This window comes from Abrus precatorius, unplaced genomic scaffold (assembly GCF_003935025.1).
Source record: "Abrus precatorius isolate BTA unplaced genomic scaffold, Abrus_2018 Scaffold3, whole genome shotgun sequence".
Lineage (NCBI taxonomy): Eukaryota > Viridiplantae > Streptophyta > Magnoliopsida > Fabales > Fabaceae > Abrus > Abrus precatorius.
In genome coordinates, this window is record NW_020874373.1 from 35,207,817 (window position 1) to 35,225,208 (window position 17,392).

At 35.5% G+C, this 17,392-nt stretch overlaps 3 protein-coding genes across 3 annotated transcripts; all 3 read left to right on the top strand.

The window, feature by feature from the left end:
- The first annotated feature begins 364 nt into the window (after positions 1-364).
- On the top strand, positions 365-3,025 carry LOC113862574 (disease resistance protein RPP13-like). The gene has a single exon (XM_027495654.1). The coding sequence runs from the start codon at positions 365-367 to the stop codon at positions 3,023-3,025; it is 2,661 nt and encodes an 886-aa protein (XP_027351455.1).
- Positions 3,026-7,835: 4,810 nt separating this feature from the next.
- LOC113863426 (disease resistance protein RPP13-like) lies at positions 7,836-11,218 on the top strand. The gene is made up of 2 exons (XM_027496999.1): positions 7,836-7,855; positions 7,973-11,218. Exon 2 carries the CDS (start codon positions 7,975-7,977, stop codon positions 10,660-10,662), a length of 2,688 nt encoding a protein of 895 aa, XP_027352800.1. The 5' UTR covers positions 7,836-7,855; positions 7,973-7,974; the 3' UTR covers positions 10,663-11,218.
- Positions 11,219-14,660: 3,442 nt separating this feature from the next.
- On the top strand, positions 14,661-17,342 carry LOC113862575 (putative disease resistance RPP13-like protein 3). The gene has a single exon (XM_027495655.1). The coding sequence runs from the start codon at positions 14,661-14,663 to the stop codon at positions 17,340-17,342; it is 2,682 nt and encodes an 893-aa protein (XP_027351456.1).
- The last annotated feature ends 50 nt before the right edge of the window (positions 17,343-17,392 follow it).

Genomic DNA, 17,392 nt, shown 5'->3' on the forward strand with positions numbered 1-17,392 from the left:
TTAAACTACAGTTCAACCAGCACTATTTTAAGTTTTAAAATACATTTTTAATCTGTCCCACTAAGGCAAACATATATCCATGAAATTAACATGGTCAAACGTTTCCACGATGATTTATAGCTGGATTATGTGACAATTTCTATACTATTCGGACATGTTTAGGAAAAAATATAATACTAATATAAACATCGATCAAATGACCTGTTATTATGTTGTCGTTGATTATTGCCCTTGGTCACTGTTAAGTTTATGCCAAAGTTGGCCAAAAGTCTAACAATACAAGCACTCAGTGCCACTCATTTTTCTTCCTTCTTCTTTTTCACTCACATTGTTCCCTAACTCTTTGGGTTTGTTTGCTACAGATATGGCGGACACTGTCGTTAGCTCCCTCCTTCAGAACTTGTCACAGCTTCTGGGCGATGAATTCAAGTTGCTTTCGGGCGTGAAGGACAGAATCAATTCACTTAGGAATGACCTCAGGTTTATAGACATCTTCCTCAAGAGATCCATGGGTAACCGCAACGACGAGCTTGTCAAAGAAGTGGTCAACCAAATCAGAGACGTCGCCTTTAAGGCCGAGGATGTTGTTGACATCTACGTTGCCAGAATTGCCGAACATAGAAGCAGAAACACAGTGAGCAAGTTATTCCACTTAAAAGAACGTTTCATGGTGCTTCACGAAGTCAATGATGAGATAGAGAAGATCAAGAACCGTATTGAAGAGATCTATAAAAACAGGGAGAGATACTGTATCACAGAACGTGCATCCACAGGTGAAGATGTTGATGCTATTGCTGCTGCTGAATCACTCCGCGAAAGGAGGAAGGACGTGGAAGAAAAAGACGTAGTGGGGTTCGTGAATGACTTAAACTTCGTGATTAAGAAGCTCGTGGAAGAGGGTGATTCAGGTCGCAAAGTTGCTTCCATAATCGGCATGGGAGGGTTGGGTAAGACCACTTTTGCCCGAAAGATTTATAACAACGAACAAGTGAAGAACTGCTTTCCTCTTCGTGCATGGGGTTATGTGTCCAACGATTATAGAGCGAGGGAACTTTTGCTGAGCCTTCTCAAGTGTTTGCTGTCCATCTCTGAATATGATGGTTTGTTCAAGAAGAAGGAAGATGAAGTTGAAGATATTGCTGGAAGTGAGGAAAAATTGAAGACAAAGGTGAGAGAATGCTTGAAGGGGAAGAAGTACCTTGTAGTGCTTGATGATATATGGAAAATTGAAGTGTGGAACAGCATAGAGGATGCCTTCCCAGACGATGATGATGGCAGCGTTGGCAGAATACTGATAACTAGTCGTGAAATGGAAGTCGCAAACTATGTTGGAACCGTATCTCCCTACCACCTTCCCTTTCTCAATGTAGAAGAAAGTTGGCATCTCTTCTCTAAGAAAGTGTTTCGAGGTAATGAGTGTCCGTCAGATCTCGAGCCTCTCGGTAGATCCATTGTTGAGACTTGCAAGGGCTTGCCACTTGCCATTGTGGTCTTGGCTGGACATGCGTCGAAGAAAGAGAAGTCAGTAAGAGAGTGGACAAGAATCAAGAAGATCACTTGGGATCTTACTCAAGACAAAATGAAAGTGATGGATATACTAAAGCTTAGCTACGACAGCCTGCCTCAAAGATTGAAACCATGCTTTCTGTATTTTGGAATCTATCCCGAGGACTATGAGATCAGGGCGAGGGATGTGATCCAAATGTGGATTGCTGAAGGGTTCATTCAACCGCAAGAAGCTAGAATCCAAGGTGCAGCTGAACCAGAAGATGTTGCAGAGTATTACTTGGATGAGCTAGTGGATCGCAGCCTGGTGCAAGTGGCAAGCAGGAAGAGCGATGGGCGTGTCAAGACATGTCAAATTCATGATCTTCTCCGCGATCTCTGCATTTCAGAGAGCAAATCAGAGAAGTTTATGGAGGTTTGCAGAGATCCCAACGACATGGATACCGTGAGCAATGCTAATCCTCGTAGATTGTCCATCCAATGCAAGGAATGGTCTAATTTCTCTACAAACAATTTGAATCAGTTGTGCACTCGTTCCTTGTTCTTCTTTTCTGAGGGGGAAATGTTCCGAGAGGATGTTCGTCTGGAAAGCTTCAAGTTGGCTCGCGTGATATGTTCAAACACCGAAAGATACTACTATAATTCAGCACTCATGATTGATTTCAAGAAAATGATCCATCTAAGGTACTTGAGAATAGATGCAAGGGCGATTAGCATTCCAGCTTCTGTACGCAACCTCAGGAATCTAGAAACACTCGATGTACGTGGTGCAGAGATGGTCTCCAACGAAATTTGGAAGCTCAAGCGACTGAAACATCTTTATATAAGGAATGTTGAGAAGATACAAGTCCTACCAAAATCACAAAGGAAAATAAAGGGAAACTTGCAAACCCTCTTGTTAAGATGTTATAAGAGTGAAGATTTGGTGTCCCTGCTAAACAATGACATATTTCCCAGGTTGAGAAATCTAGTGTTATTTTCTGAGGATTATTTTCGCCACGAACCCTTACCTAGTCTAAACCACCTCCCCAATCTCCATAGCCTCAAAATTAATAACTCTCAAGAACTTCCATCAGACGCAAATGTGTTTCCATCAAATCTTACAAAGATAACCCTCCATGGTTTCATGCAGCCGGGGAATGTACTCATATTTTTGAAGAATATGAAGACTGTAGGACAGCTTGCCAGCCTCCAAATTTTGAAACTAAAAGTGGATATACGGACTGACTTTAATGTTGGCGCTGGAGAGTTCCCACGACTTAAAGTGTTTCAGATGAGTAAAATGAGGGTCAGAAGTTGGACATTAGAGAAAGGTGCAATGCCGTGTCTCCAAAATCTGGTAATCGAGAACTGCGATAAGTTGGAAGAGATTCCTGAAGAACTCTGGTCGTTGACTACCTTACGAGAAGTGCAGCTTTCGAACGCCAACAAAAGATTAGCTGACAGACTCCGAAGCGTTGAATTGAAGAACGGTTGTAAGCTCATACTCTCGGAACTTAGTCCGAAGAAGAGGATATAAATTAATATTTTAGCATAAATGTATAAATTACTATGTATGATATTAATTATTTTAATTTAAAATTAATAAATACAAGTTTTTTCTTTTTGTTCTTTAAAAAAACATTCTTTCAAGGGACAAGTATTGTTACGGAAAAATTGTTTGAAAAGTTATACACGTGGATAAACACACAAAATTTCATGAAAATATTTGACTATAAACACAAAATGTTTGATATTTAGATTTTATCTAAATGAGTAAAAATAAGAATAAATAAAGTAACTTTTTAAAGTAATTATATGATTACTAACTAACATTTAGCTTTAATTTATAGATGAATGTCATATAAATTCCACTAAATAACTTGTACCTGTCTGCTATTTACTAATGTCTTTTTGAAACTTATCTAACAAGGAAAATGTCCTGCTAATTTTTAAAGAGAACGTTCTTCGGAAAGTGTAGATGTCCCCTTGGATTGATCATATTGTTTGGTTCATGTAAAGTTACACCCACAACCTAATGCCAATCAAATAACATTAATACCAATTTAGCGACTTATGGTGGTTGCATTCACATCAAGAGTTCACAAATACAAGGAAGGTGAGGAATGATTTCAGTGTACATATATCTTAGGATGCTGTGGTCTTCATTAAGGATACTCCTAAATCAACCAGCACGAATCAAAGATCAAAAGTAGGATTCAAGATATTCATATCGGTGCCTCCTATTATACTGTAGCAAGCTCGCATTTAACTCCTTTTTTATATTTTTACTTTAAAATTTGGATGGTAAGGTTTTAGATTAATTCTTTATTACAAGAAGGAACATGCTTAAGAAAAGGTCAACCACAGCAAGTCGGTACTTAAATATTATTACTGGCTATTACAGGAGAAATTCGTTAAAAGGCACCTCCTTTTCCTTCTCCCACTGTTAACACAAAAAGAGATTGCAACATAGATTATATCTTTTAATTACTTAATAAATTAAGTATTAGATAAAAAAAATATTTATTATTTTAAATAAAATAATATATATATACACAGTAAGTTTGTCTATTTAATAATTAAGAGAATTTGAAAAAAAAATGATTTCAAATAATTTATCAGTAATAGTTCTCCATCAGGTTTGAAAATCAATCATCAAACTATGTTTAAAAATTATAAAATATTTATAATTAGCATAAAAAATAATCATAAGAGTCATCTCTCAAATATCACACTGTATTGAATAGTGCTATTTTAACACCTAAAAATAGGTGTCTACACCAGATACTTAATATTTTTTAGTGATAAAATATTTGTTTTATAATTATTTTATATATAAAAGTTTTTAACATTAATGAGAATGAGATAGATGTTATTAACATTACCATTCTCAATGCAATCTCTACATTAATCTCTTAAAAAGCAAACAGAGTTTACAGTTTACGTGTCACTATTAGTACCCCTTATAGCATTACAGATAGCATTACATTAGTGTTTTACATAAATGTATGAGTTGGCATTTACCTCTTCTTTTATACTTAAAATTTGGATAGTCATGTCCTTGAATTTTTCTTTTTTTTAAAAAAATAAGCCTGCTTAAAATAAATGGTCAACCACAGAAATTCAGTAACTTAATCTCACATGAATCTCAATAGTAAAAGACAGAAAAATATGCGAGAAGGAAGATTGAAGAACAAACCTGTTACTTCTCATCACCGGTGGCATATGAGGCAGTTCCCCAATTTAAAATCACATTTCATCCTGACACATGCTTGATCTTGAAGCAAGTTTATTCCCTTTCCTTTTAGTATATCATTTTTATTCACTGTATCTATCATGTCTAAAACGAAGAGTTCGTGGAGGTGATTCTAAGCTCCTCCTATTATTTGCAAAAAAAAAGTAAATATAATATTTTTTAATAGGTAAAGTGAAATTAACTTTGAATCGTTGATATTTGTAGATATAAAATGAATGACTAAGATTGATTAGTGAAAAGAGTAAAAATTAAGAGGAACAGATGACTACATTAGATAATAAAATATTAATGAGGGGTAAATAAGTAAATTACTACTTTTTCTTTATCTCTTTCCTCTTCATCTCTACAACATCTTTATCACAACTCCTCTATTGTAATCTCTCTCATTTCCTTTCAACCTCATTCATTTTCAGATTTTTTTTTATCTAAACTTTAAAATTTGTTGGATAAAATTAAATAAGGTGAGATTTTTTCTATGGAAATTCCTTTATAATTTTCACCAATCTGGGTTTCAATGAGACATGGTTGGAGAAAATGAAACGTGATTGAAAAAAAGTAAAATTCGAGAAAACATAATGAAAAATGTTCAACAGAGACAAAGTCAACACTCTTTTAATTGTTTAACGAAACAAATCAAAACTTCACATGCAAGAAAACTACTTCATGCGACGCTTGTTTCACACTTTCCACCTAGCGAGGTCATTCCAGTTCACATTTAGAAATTTTCAAATAAACACCGAACATTATCTACATTTGGAGAGAAGAGAATTGATGTAGAAAGTTATTTTTCATGCAATTACTTTAACAACTCTCATAAACTGATGCTGTAATTTAAAAAAAAGGCACACAATTTTCTAAGTTGATTCTCTGAAAAGAACATATATAGAATTTTATTTTATTTTTTTGCGTAGCTACTTCCACACTAGTTCTCTCCAGAGAACCAATGTAAAAAGTAGTAAAAATTTTTGAATGTCCTTGTAACATCGATTCTCTCATAAAGTTGATGTCGTAATTTTAAAAAATAAAATACAACTTTCTATATTGGTTCTCTCGAAAGAACAGATCTAGAATTTTATTTTTTTTTGCGTAGCTACTTCCACACCAGTTCTCTCCACTGAGGTAAAAAGTAGAAATTTTTTTTAATGTCATTGTAACATTGGTTTGAACTTCATTAATTTTTTCAAAATATCCCTTTTCCTGGGTAATATTTGTCCATCCATACTTTTTTTTCTTTCTTTAAAGTTAAAAGAAAAATAAAAAGAAGAATTAAAAAAATCACTTAATTTACTTCTTCTGGGTGACGCAATGGAAATTGATTATATTGTATTTCTAATTTTCATATGGATATATATATCTATTATACCGATCAAATATCATGTGAATTGAGCCTTTTCTACATCAGTTGAAAGAACAAATGTAGAAATTTTTTTTTTTTGTGCATAGATACTTCTACATCAGAGAATCGATGTAAAAAGTAGCAAAATTTTTTTAAATGTCATTGTTTTTAAAGTCATATACGAATGAGTTTTCTAATTTTTAATATACAAAAGTACATATAAGCTTTGATTATTTACTTATCCTCCGTTGTTCCAATATGTTAATAAATATAACAGGGACTTGATACCCATAGAAAGTGGAAAAAACATGTCATTTTATTAGTTTAAATTTGTCTGTATTAAAATTCTATCATTTATGAATTTTTAATGGTGCTAATAAGATGAGAGTAAGAGAGGAAGAAAAAGAGGAAGACGATGAAGCAAGAATATAAATAAGATTTTAAAATTTTAATATTTTCTAAATTTTTTAGTATTATAGTCTTCTGGATAAAGGTTCTGCCATTTGAAAATCTTTCACACGATAAAATGAAAGAAAAAGAAGAAAAGAAACTATTGCATTACTGATTTCAGAATCTGTATATTTTGTGATAGTTATATTAAGTATTGTCCAACAAATTATGTTTTAATAACTATGAAGAATATAAACTTTTAACTTGTAATTGTCACGAACTGAGGAAAAAAAATGAAATTACTAATATATCTTTTTATAAATTTAACTTAAATAATTGATCTTCTGTAATACAATTTTAACCATCTAATTTTAAATAACAATCTAATTTTAACCATCCAATTTTCTGTAATACAATTTTTGATAACTTTTTCAAAAGTTATTTTTACCTTATTTTTTATGAGCACCTTAGAATTACCCGTTGGTGGATGCTTAATGTATGAGGGTACTTTTCTTTTTGAATTGTATTATCTAAAATCTAATGTAGCCCCACCATGTAAAAGCTATCTTAAAGTTAAGATTCCCATTTTACTTTTGCAAAAAAGTGGTAAAAAAAAAAAGTCACCAGCAATCGCCATCTGGACGGGGCCATATTGTAATCAATGATTGAAATAGTATATGGATTAGCATCAGTTGTCTAATAATAATGTTTTAGCATCTTCTCTAAAATTTCTGGCAAAAAATAATGGAAGCCTGATACCCTCTTTTCTTTTTATTCTGATTATTTCATTTTCTTCAGTTTGGAAGGGAATCAGTGAGGATTGGAACTTAGTCATAATGCAAAGGTTCAATTTGTACAAACTATATACTCCGTTTAGATTTTGTTGTTAATGTTTTTTATTTTTAGATTATCTTTAAATTTTTTAATCACCAAAAAATCTGTTTAATCATTATAGAAATAAATATAACAAGGCATTTATTTATAACATCGGTCCTTGTTCTTTATGACCAAATGTAATTTATAAAAAAAAAATCAAATCAAGCTTAATTCAAAAAACATTTATATTGATTAAAATTAGGCGTGTTTTAAATTTGTTAACGTGGTAGGCGTATTTGAAAGGAAAAAAATATCTCTATTTAAAACTTTAAACTACAGTTCAACCAGCACCTATTTTAAGTTTTAAAGTATATTTTTAATCTGTCACACTAGGGCAAACATATATCCATGAAATTAACATGGTCAAACGTTTCCACGATGATTTATAGCTGGATTATGTGACAATTTCTATACTATTCGGACATGTTTATGAAAAAATATAATACTAATATAAACATCGATCGAATGACCTGTTATTAGGTTGTCGTTGATTATTGCCCTTGGTCACTGTTAAGTCTTTGCCAAAGTTGGCCAAAAGTCTTACAAGCACTCAGTACCACTCATTTTTCTTCCTTCTTCTTTTTCACTCACATTGTTCCCTAACTCTTTGGGTTTGTTTGCTACAGATATGGCGGACGCTGTCGTTAGCTCCCTCCTTCAGAACTTGTCACAGCTTCTGCGCGATGAATTCAAGTTGCTTTCGGGAGTGAAGGACAAAATAAATTCACTTAGGAATGACCTCAGGTTTATAGACATCTTCCTCAAGAGATCGATGGATAACCGCAACGACGACCTTGTCAAAGAAGTGGTCAATCAAATCAGAGATGTTGCCTTTAAGGCCGAGGATGTTGTTGACATCTACGTTGCCACTATTGCCGAACATAGAAGCAGAAACATAGTGAGCAAGTTATTCCATTTAAAAGAACGTTTCATGGTGCTTCACGAAGTCAATGATGAGATAGAGAAGATCAAGAACCGTATTGAAGAGATCTATAAAAACAGGGAGAGATACTGTATCACAGAACGTGCATCCACAAGTGAAGATGTTGATGCTATTGCTGCTAAATCACTCCGCGAAAGGAGGAAGGACGTGGAAGAAAAAGACGTAGTGGGGTTCGTGAATGACTTAAACTTCGTGATTGAGAAGCTCGTGGAAGAGGGTGATTCAGGTCGCAAAGTTGCTTCGATAGTCGGCATGGGAGGGTTGGGTAAGACCACTTTTGCCCGAAAGATTTATAACAACGAACAAGTGAAGAAGTGCTTTCCTCTTCGTGCATGGGGTTATGTGTCCAACGATTACAGAGCGAGGGAGCTTTTGCTGAGCCTTCTCAAGTGTTTGCTGTCCACATCTGAATATGATGATTTGTTCAAGAAGAAGGAAGATGAAGTTGAAGATATTGCTGGAAGTGAGGAAAAATTGAAGACAAAGGTGAGAGAATGCTTGAAAGGGAAGAAGTACTTTGTAGTGCTTGATGATATATGGAACACTGAAGTGTGGAACAGCATAGAGGATGCCTTCGCAGACGATGATGATGGCAGCGTTGGCAGAATACTAATAACTAGTCGTGAAATGGAAGTTGGAAACTATGTTGGAACCATATCTCCCTATCACCTTCCCTTTCTCAGTGTAGAAGAAAGTTGGCATCTCTTCTCTAAGAAAGTGTTTCGAGGTAATGAGTGTCCGTCAGATCTCGAGCCTCTCGGTAGATCCATTGTTGAGAGTTGCAAGGGCTTGCCACTTGCTATTGTGGTCTTAGCGGGACATGTTGCAAAGAAGGAGAAATCACAAAGAGAGTGGACAAAAATCAAGAACATCACTTGGCATCTTACTCAAGACAAGATTCAAGTTATGAATATACTAAGGCTTAGTTATGACAGCTTGCCTCGAAGATTGAAGCCATGCTTTCTGTATTTTGGAATCTACCCTGAGGACTATGAGATCAGGGCGAGGGATGTAATCCAAATGTGGATAGCTGAAGGGTTCATTCAACTACATGAAGCTGGAATCCCTAGTCCAGCAGAACCAGAAGATGTTGCAGAGTGCTACTTGGATGAGCTAGTGGATCGCAGCTTGGTGCAAGTGGCAAGCAGGAAGAGTGATGGGCGTGTCAAGACATGTCGAATTCATGATCTTCTCCGCGATCTCTGCATTTCAGAGAGCAAATCTGAGAAGTTTATGGAGGTTTGCACAGATCCCAACGACATGGATACGCTGGGCAATGCTACCCCTCGTAGATTGTCCATCCAATCCAAGGTAACGTCTAATGAGTCTGGATACAATGCGAATCTATCATGCGCTCGTTCCTTTTTCTTCTTTTCCGACGAGACCGACTACTCAATGGATCTTGGTGAGAAAAGCCTCAAGTTGGCTCGCGTTGTTTATTTAAAATGCGAGCAATTCTGCCTATTTTCACTACCTCCTGTTGATAGGAAAATGGTCCATCTAAGGTACTTGAGAGTAGATAAAATGGACCTTAGCATTCCAGCTTCCATACGCAACCTCATGAATCTAGAAACCCTTGATGTACGTTTTGCAGAGATGGTCTCCATCGAAATTTGGAAGCTCAAGCGACTGAAACATCTTTATATAAGGAGTCTTGAGAAGGTACAAGTCCTACCAGAATCACAACGGAAAATAAAGGGAAACTTGCAAACCCTCCTGTTAACCAGTTCCCATGATCCAGGAATGGTGTCCCTACTAAACAATGACATATTTCCCAGGTTGAGAAAATTAATTTTTTTTTGGTATGATACTTCCATCAAACAATTACCAAGTCTAGACCACCTCAGCAATCTCCATAGCCTGAAAATAAATACCTCCCTAGAACTTCCATCAGAAGCAAATGCGTTTCCATCAAATCTTACCAAGGTAACCTTCCAAGAAATATATGGGGAATCTGCACCCTTGTTTCTGAAGAATATGAAGGCTGTAGGACAACTTGCCAGCCTCCAAATTTTGAAACTAAAAGGGTTTTATCATGAGATTTGGTTTGACCTTAATGTTGACGCTGGAGAGTTCCCACAACTAAAAGTGTTTCAAATGAGTGGAATTCTAATCAATAGTTGGATATTAAAGGAAGGTGCAATGCCGTGTCTCCAAAATGTGGTCATCAAGGACTGCTCTTTGTTGAGATGGATTTCTGAACAACTCTGGTCTATCACTACCTTACGAGAAGTGCATGTTTTGAACCCGCGCAAACAATTAGCTGACAGACTCCGAAGGGTGGAGTTGAAGAATAGTTGTAAGCTCGTAATCTCAGGGGTTGTCAGGGAAAGCGAAGATGCGGTTTGGTCAGAAGGAGAAGATATAAATTAATATATCAATTATGTATTTGTATAATATATAATTATCTTAATTTAAAATAATAGATTGTCCATCCAATGCAAGGTATGGTGGACTACTAACAATTTGAATCAGTTGTGCACTCGTTCCATCTTCTTCTTTTCTGAGAAGGATGAGTACCCAGAGGATGTTCTGGAAAGCTTCAGGTTGGCTCGCGTGATATATTTCGAAACCGAAGCAAACATGATTGATCCAGAACCCATGATTGATTGGAAGATGATGATCCATCTAAGGCACTTGAGAATATGCACTGGTCAGTGACATTCCAGCTTCTGTACACAACCTCTGGAATCTAGAAACACTTGATGTACAAGTTTCAGGAACGGTCTCCAGTGAAATTTGGAACCTTGAGCGACTTAAACATCTTTATATAAGGTATGCTGAGAAGGTACAAGTCTTGCCAAAGTCGAAGAGGAAAAAAAAGGGAAACTTGCAAACCCTCTTTTTAAACTGTTACGAGGGTCAAGAATTAGTGTCCCTGCTAAACAATGACATATTTCCCAGGTTGAGTAAATTAATGTTTTCTTCGTATAATAATCCCCACAAACCGTTACCTTGTCTAAACCACCTCACGAATCTCCATAGCCTGAAAATGAATAACTCTCTACAACTTCCATCAGACACAAATGCGTTAACATCAAATCTTACCGAGATAACCTTGAAAGAAAAATACCCCCACAATGAACTTATGATTTTAAAGAATATCAAGACTCTAGGAAAGCTTGCCACCCTGCGAATTTTGAAACTAGGAAGGGGTTATGGAGTTGAAGAACGGTTGTTTTCAAAGGCAGTGAATGGGTAGGCTTCCTACTTCCTAGTTTGGTGAATTATGAGTGTGTGGTTTTATTTTTTTTATTGTCACAGCTTAGGGATGGTAAGACTCTAAACAATTCTCTGTTTTCTATACCTTTGACTGACCAAATTGTTTGGTTCAAGTAAAGTTACACACAGCCTAATCCAAGATGAATCATTTGAACACAACATTCGGAAAGAGAACATAACAGCAAATTTTACTACCAGCTTTTACAGTTGAAATCCGTGAAAAGGCACCTCCTTCTCCCACTGTCAAACACAAAGAAACCGCAATTTCCATGGCCTTTTCATATCTATTTACTTCATAGAGTAAGTATTAACTATTAAATAAAAAATATATTTAGTATTTTTTTCATTTAATAATTAAGAGAATTTAAAAAAAAAAGAATGATTTAAAATCATTTCTCAATGATAGTTCGCCATAATGCTTGAAAATCAATTATTACTCTAGCCAGAGCTACATTTTGCAAGATCATTAGTTACCCATAAAAATAAATGGTAGTGTTGTCTCCAATCCAAAATTGACATGGGCTGGTATAAACAAAACTTAAATCCAACTTCTAAAGCAAAGTACAATTGTAGGATTAATAACGGACAATAATAGATTAGAAGATTAGAAGATTTTCTTTCTCAATATACACGAGTCAAATTAATTTGAAAGATGAAGTTCACGTACCACACCTGCCAAATTGCTTAACAATTTTAAATTGAATTTCGACTGACAAAGAGGAGGGAAAAAATTCGTAGAATATGTGTTGCGTATTGAGCTTGAGCTGCAATTTTAAGTTTTAAAATAGGTAGATTGGAATGAAAAACCAATCATAATATATTTATAATAATTTACTTATTTAAATGAAATATGTAGTTTAAAAGTAATAAATAAATACATGTTATTTTACTATAAATATTTAAGGTGTTAAACTATTTTTATGACATAGTTAAATGTAAATCTTATAAGCTTTTTAGACAGACATGTTTAGATGATTTTCTAGCTTATTTATAAAAAAAAATAAAAATATTTAATGGTCTATTAAAATCTCAATACAAAGTAAATAAATAAAATACTATCTGAATAAGTCAGAGTCTTAAAAATTTATGATAAACTTAATAAATATTCTGACAAATAAAAAATTAAATTTAAACTTTAAAATTATAAAATAGAACAAACGTATACTTCACCGGCTTCAATCTCTAAAAACAACTAACAGTTTATTCTTTTCGTTAGGTATGAAAATAACTTGGTGTCTTTGTTTAAACCACAGTTCAATCGGCACCTATTGTAAGTTCTATATGGAATTGGAAAGGAATAGCTTAAAAAGCAATTCAAGAATATTCTCTTCTTGTTTTCATCAATTTCTAAAAGTAATTGGGAGAGCATTTCAGAGATGTCTTTGTTAAACTTGCTTCCATGAATCATCTCACCGCAAGAGTATATATGCTGGTTGCTTTTTGCCCTTCAATTCTGTTTAGTTACATGCTTGTGTCCCAAAAGTGAACCCTACCTATTATACACTCACAGCCACATGCAAGCGTTAGATTCATCACACCATTCTACTTTTAATTTGGCAAGTTGGTAGCTCCAACCTTATTTATACTATATATGATTTGTATATACCCTGTCAACTGTCAAGTCTGAGAATTAGCTCTTGCCATATTTCTTCTGCATATTGCAACTTTCAACATAGCAGCTGATGTTATTGATCTCTGTCTAGCTATTCCAGGTGCATTGTTTCAACTTATCTCCCTCTATGAAATTTGTTTGTTTCTATGACTTATATTCCATTCCATATACACTCCTAGAATATTTCACATTTGGGGAGTTCTTCTGTCCATCTGCGAAACATAACAGCACAACAATAAAATCATTAAAAAGTTGTTTTATTTTTTTAATATTTTGAAAATATTTACATTATTTATAAACCAATCGTATTCAAAAGAATTTCTAATGATGCTAATAAAAATCTTTGCATTTGTTGGACTATAAACAGTTAATTTTATCACCAGTTTTATTAATTTTTAATATTTTAAAAATCATTAATTCAACTAAATTAAATTTCACTTGTAAAAGAAGAGAAAAAACACGAATTTATTTTAATAAACTTTTTTTGCTGCTTCAAATTCGTTTAAGTAAATTTTGGTTTGTTTAATTTTGTCTCATATCTGTTAAGTAAACCTAGATTTTTTAAAATATCTTGTAATAGACTTTGAGCATGTTTATAAAAGGGGAACATGATTCCTTGACGCAGAACTTTAAGATTCTTGCATTTCACGATCATATAAACACACACATATTTCTCCCTCTCATATCTTCCTTGGTACAGGGGCTGAATACAATTCAATGTGTATACGATTGAATTGAAATTAAGACCCGTGCTATGATTCATTGAAATTTTACATAAATTGGTAGTTGTTCGTATTTTGAAAATAATTCCCTGCTTTGATGTTCATCTTGCTATGAAGATTGAGGGTGATTGGTTATGTTTAATCAATTGAATTTTGTAACTGTATCCCTCAACCCTTGATGGTTTTGATTGCTAAAATTGGGACATAATTAGAGAATTAACCCAAAGATTATGCCAAAAATTTGACATTAATACTTGAGCAATTTGACAAGGCCTGAAGTGAAATTTTGGATCTACAATTAAGCTAATCAATATTCGACAAAAATGGTCATTGATGAGTATATGATGGCCTCAATGGGTAGCTTTTTCAGTACAGTTAGTCTTCTATGGTGGTTAAAGGGGGTCCCAAGGTTGCTCATAGGCTCCAACAAAGGATGTTCCTGTAAGAAACGTTCTAACATATAAGTTAGAGAAATTTGTTCAAAGGATTAGCTTTTTCAAAGTGCTTTCAGTTTCAACTTCTCAAACCTTCAGAAAAAGTTTTTTCTCACAAAATTACGTAATCATGATTTTGGTAGAATTAAAACTCGTTGAGCTCAAATATTTTAAAATCTTTTTTTTCTATTTATCATTTTTAATAAACAAAATATAAAAAAATAAGAATAATTTAAGTTATATTGCTCCTGGGCACTGTTAAGTCCTTGCCAAAGGTGGCCAAAAGTCTAACAATACAAGCACTCAGTACCACTCATTTTTCTTCCTTCTTCTATTTCACTAACATTGTTCCCTAACTCTTTGGGTTTCTGTGCTACAGATATGGCGGACGCCGTTGTTAGCCCCCTCCTTCAGAACTTGTCACAGCTTCTGCGCGATGAATTCAAGTTGCTTTCGGGCGTTGAGGACAAAATCAAGTCCCTCTGCAATGAACTCAAGTTTATAGACATCTTCCTCAAGAGCTCCATTGGTAAGCGCAACGACGAGCTTGTCAAAGAAGTGGTCAACCAAATCAGAGATGTTGGCTTTAAGGCCGAGGACGTTGTTGGCATCTATGTTGCCAGCGTTGCCCAACATAGAAGCAGAAACATAATCTGCAGGTTGTTCCATTTAACACAACGTGTCATGGTGCTTCGTGAAGTAAATGATGAGATAGAGAACATCAAGAACCGTATTGATAAGATCTATAAAAACAGGGAGAGATACGGCATCACAGAAGGCGCATCCACAAGTGAAGATGTTGATGCTATTGCTGCTGAATCACTCCGCGAAAGGAGGAAGGACGTGGAAGAAAAAGACGTAGTGGGGTTCGTGAATGACTCAAACTCCGTGATTGAGAAGCTCATGCAAGAAGGTGATTCAGGTCGCAAAGTTGCTTCCATAGTCGGCATGGGAGGGTTGGGTAAGACCACTCTTGCCCGTAAGATTTATAACAATGATCAAGTGAAGAACAGCTTTCCTACTCGTGCATGGGGTTATGTGTCCAACGATTACAGAGCGAGGGAGCTTTTGCTGAGCCTTCTCAAGTGTTTTCTGTCCACATGGGAATATGATGATTTGTTCAAGAAGAAGGAAGATGAAGTTGAAGCTATTGCTACAAGTGAGGAAAAACTGAAGACAAAGGTGAGAGAATGCTTGAAGGGGAAGAAGTACCTAATAGTGCTTGATGATATATGGAAAACTCAAGTGTGGAACAAGATAAAGGATGCCTTCCCAGATGATGATCACAGCATTGGCAGAATACTGATAACTAGTCGTGAAATGGAGGTCGCAAACTATGTAGGAACCACATCTCCCTATCATCTTTCCTTCCTCAACAAAGAAGAAAGTTGGCAACTCTTTTATAAGAAAGTGTTTCGAGATAAAGGGTGTCCTCCTGATCTTGAGCCTCTCGGCAAATCCATTGTTGAGAGTTGCAAGGGCTTACCACTTCCCATTGTGGTCTTAGCAGGACATGTTGCAAAGAAGGAGAAATCACAAAGAGAGTGGACAAGAATCAAGAACATCACTTGGCAGCTTACTCAAGACAAGATGGAAGTGATGGATATACTGAAGCTTAGCTACGACAGCCTGTCTCAAAGATTGAAGCCATGCTTTCTGTATTTTGGAATCTATCCTGAGGACTATGAGATCAGGGCCAGGGATGTGATCCAAATGTGGATGGCTGAAGGGTTCATTCAACCACGTGAAGCTGGAATCCAAGGTGCAGCTGAACCAGAAGATGTTGCAGAGTACTACTTGGATGAGCTAGTGGATCGGAGCTTGGCGCAAGTGGCAAGCAGGAAGAGCGATGGGCGTGTCAAGACATGTCGAATTCATGATCTTCTCCGCGATCTCTGCATTTCAGAGAGCAAATCAGAGAAGTTTGTGGAGGTTTGCAGAGATCCGAACGACATGGATACCCTGAGCAATGATAACCCTCGTAGATTGTCCATCCAATGCAAGGAATGGTCTAATTTCTCTACAAACAATTTGAATCAGTTGTGCACTCGTTCCTTGTTCTTCTTTTATGAGGGGGAAGAGTTCCCAGAGGATGTTCTTCTGAAAAGCTTCAAGTTGGCTCGCGTGATATATTTCAAAACCGAAGGACACTACTATAAGTCAGCAGCCATGACTGATTTCAAGAAAATGATCCATCTAAGGCACTTGAGAATAGATAAAACGGTGATTAGCATTCCAGCTTCTGTACGCAACCTCAGGAATCTAGAAACACTCGATGTAGGCGGGGCAGAGATGGTCTCCAACGAAATTTGGAAGCTCAAGCAACTGAAACATCTTTATATAAGGATGTATGCTTGGAAGGTAGAAATCCTACCGAAATTACAAAGGAAAATAAAGGGAAACTTGCAAACCCTCTTTTTAAGATGTTTTGAGGGTGAAGATTTGGTGTCCCTGCTAAACAATGACATATTTCCCAGGTTGAGAAAATTAATGTTTTCTTCGTATAATACTTCCCACGAACCCTTACCTAGTCTAAACCACCTCACCAATCTCCATAGCCTCAAAATTAATAACTGCCTAGAACTTCCATCAGACGCAAATGTTCCATCAAATCTTACCAAGATAACCCTCCAAGATTTCTCAGATCCGGTGAATGAACTCATATTTTTGAAGAATATGAAGATTGTAGGGAAGCTTGCCAGCCTCCAAGTTTTGAAACTAAAAGAGAATTATTTTAATGATGTTTTAAATGACCTTAAGGTTGGCGCTGGAGAGTTCCCACAACTAAAAGTGTTTAAGATGAGTTCAGTTAAGGTCAAAAGTTGGAGATTAGAGAAAGGTGCAATGCCGTGTCTCCAAAATCTGGTCATCAAGAACTGCCGTTGGTTGGAAGAGATTCCTGAAGAACTCTGGTCGTTGACTACCTTACGAGAAGCGCAGGTTTTGAACCCCAACAAAGAATTATCTGACAGACTCCGAAATGTGGAGTTGAAGAACGGTTGTAAGCTCATACTCTCGGGCCTTGCTTGGGAACTTACGTCCGAAGAAGAGGATATAAATTAATATATTAGCATAAATGAATTAATTAATAATTTATTATTATAAATAATATA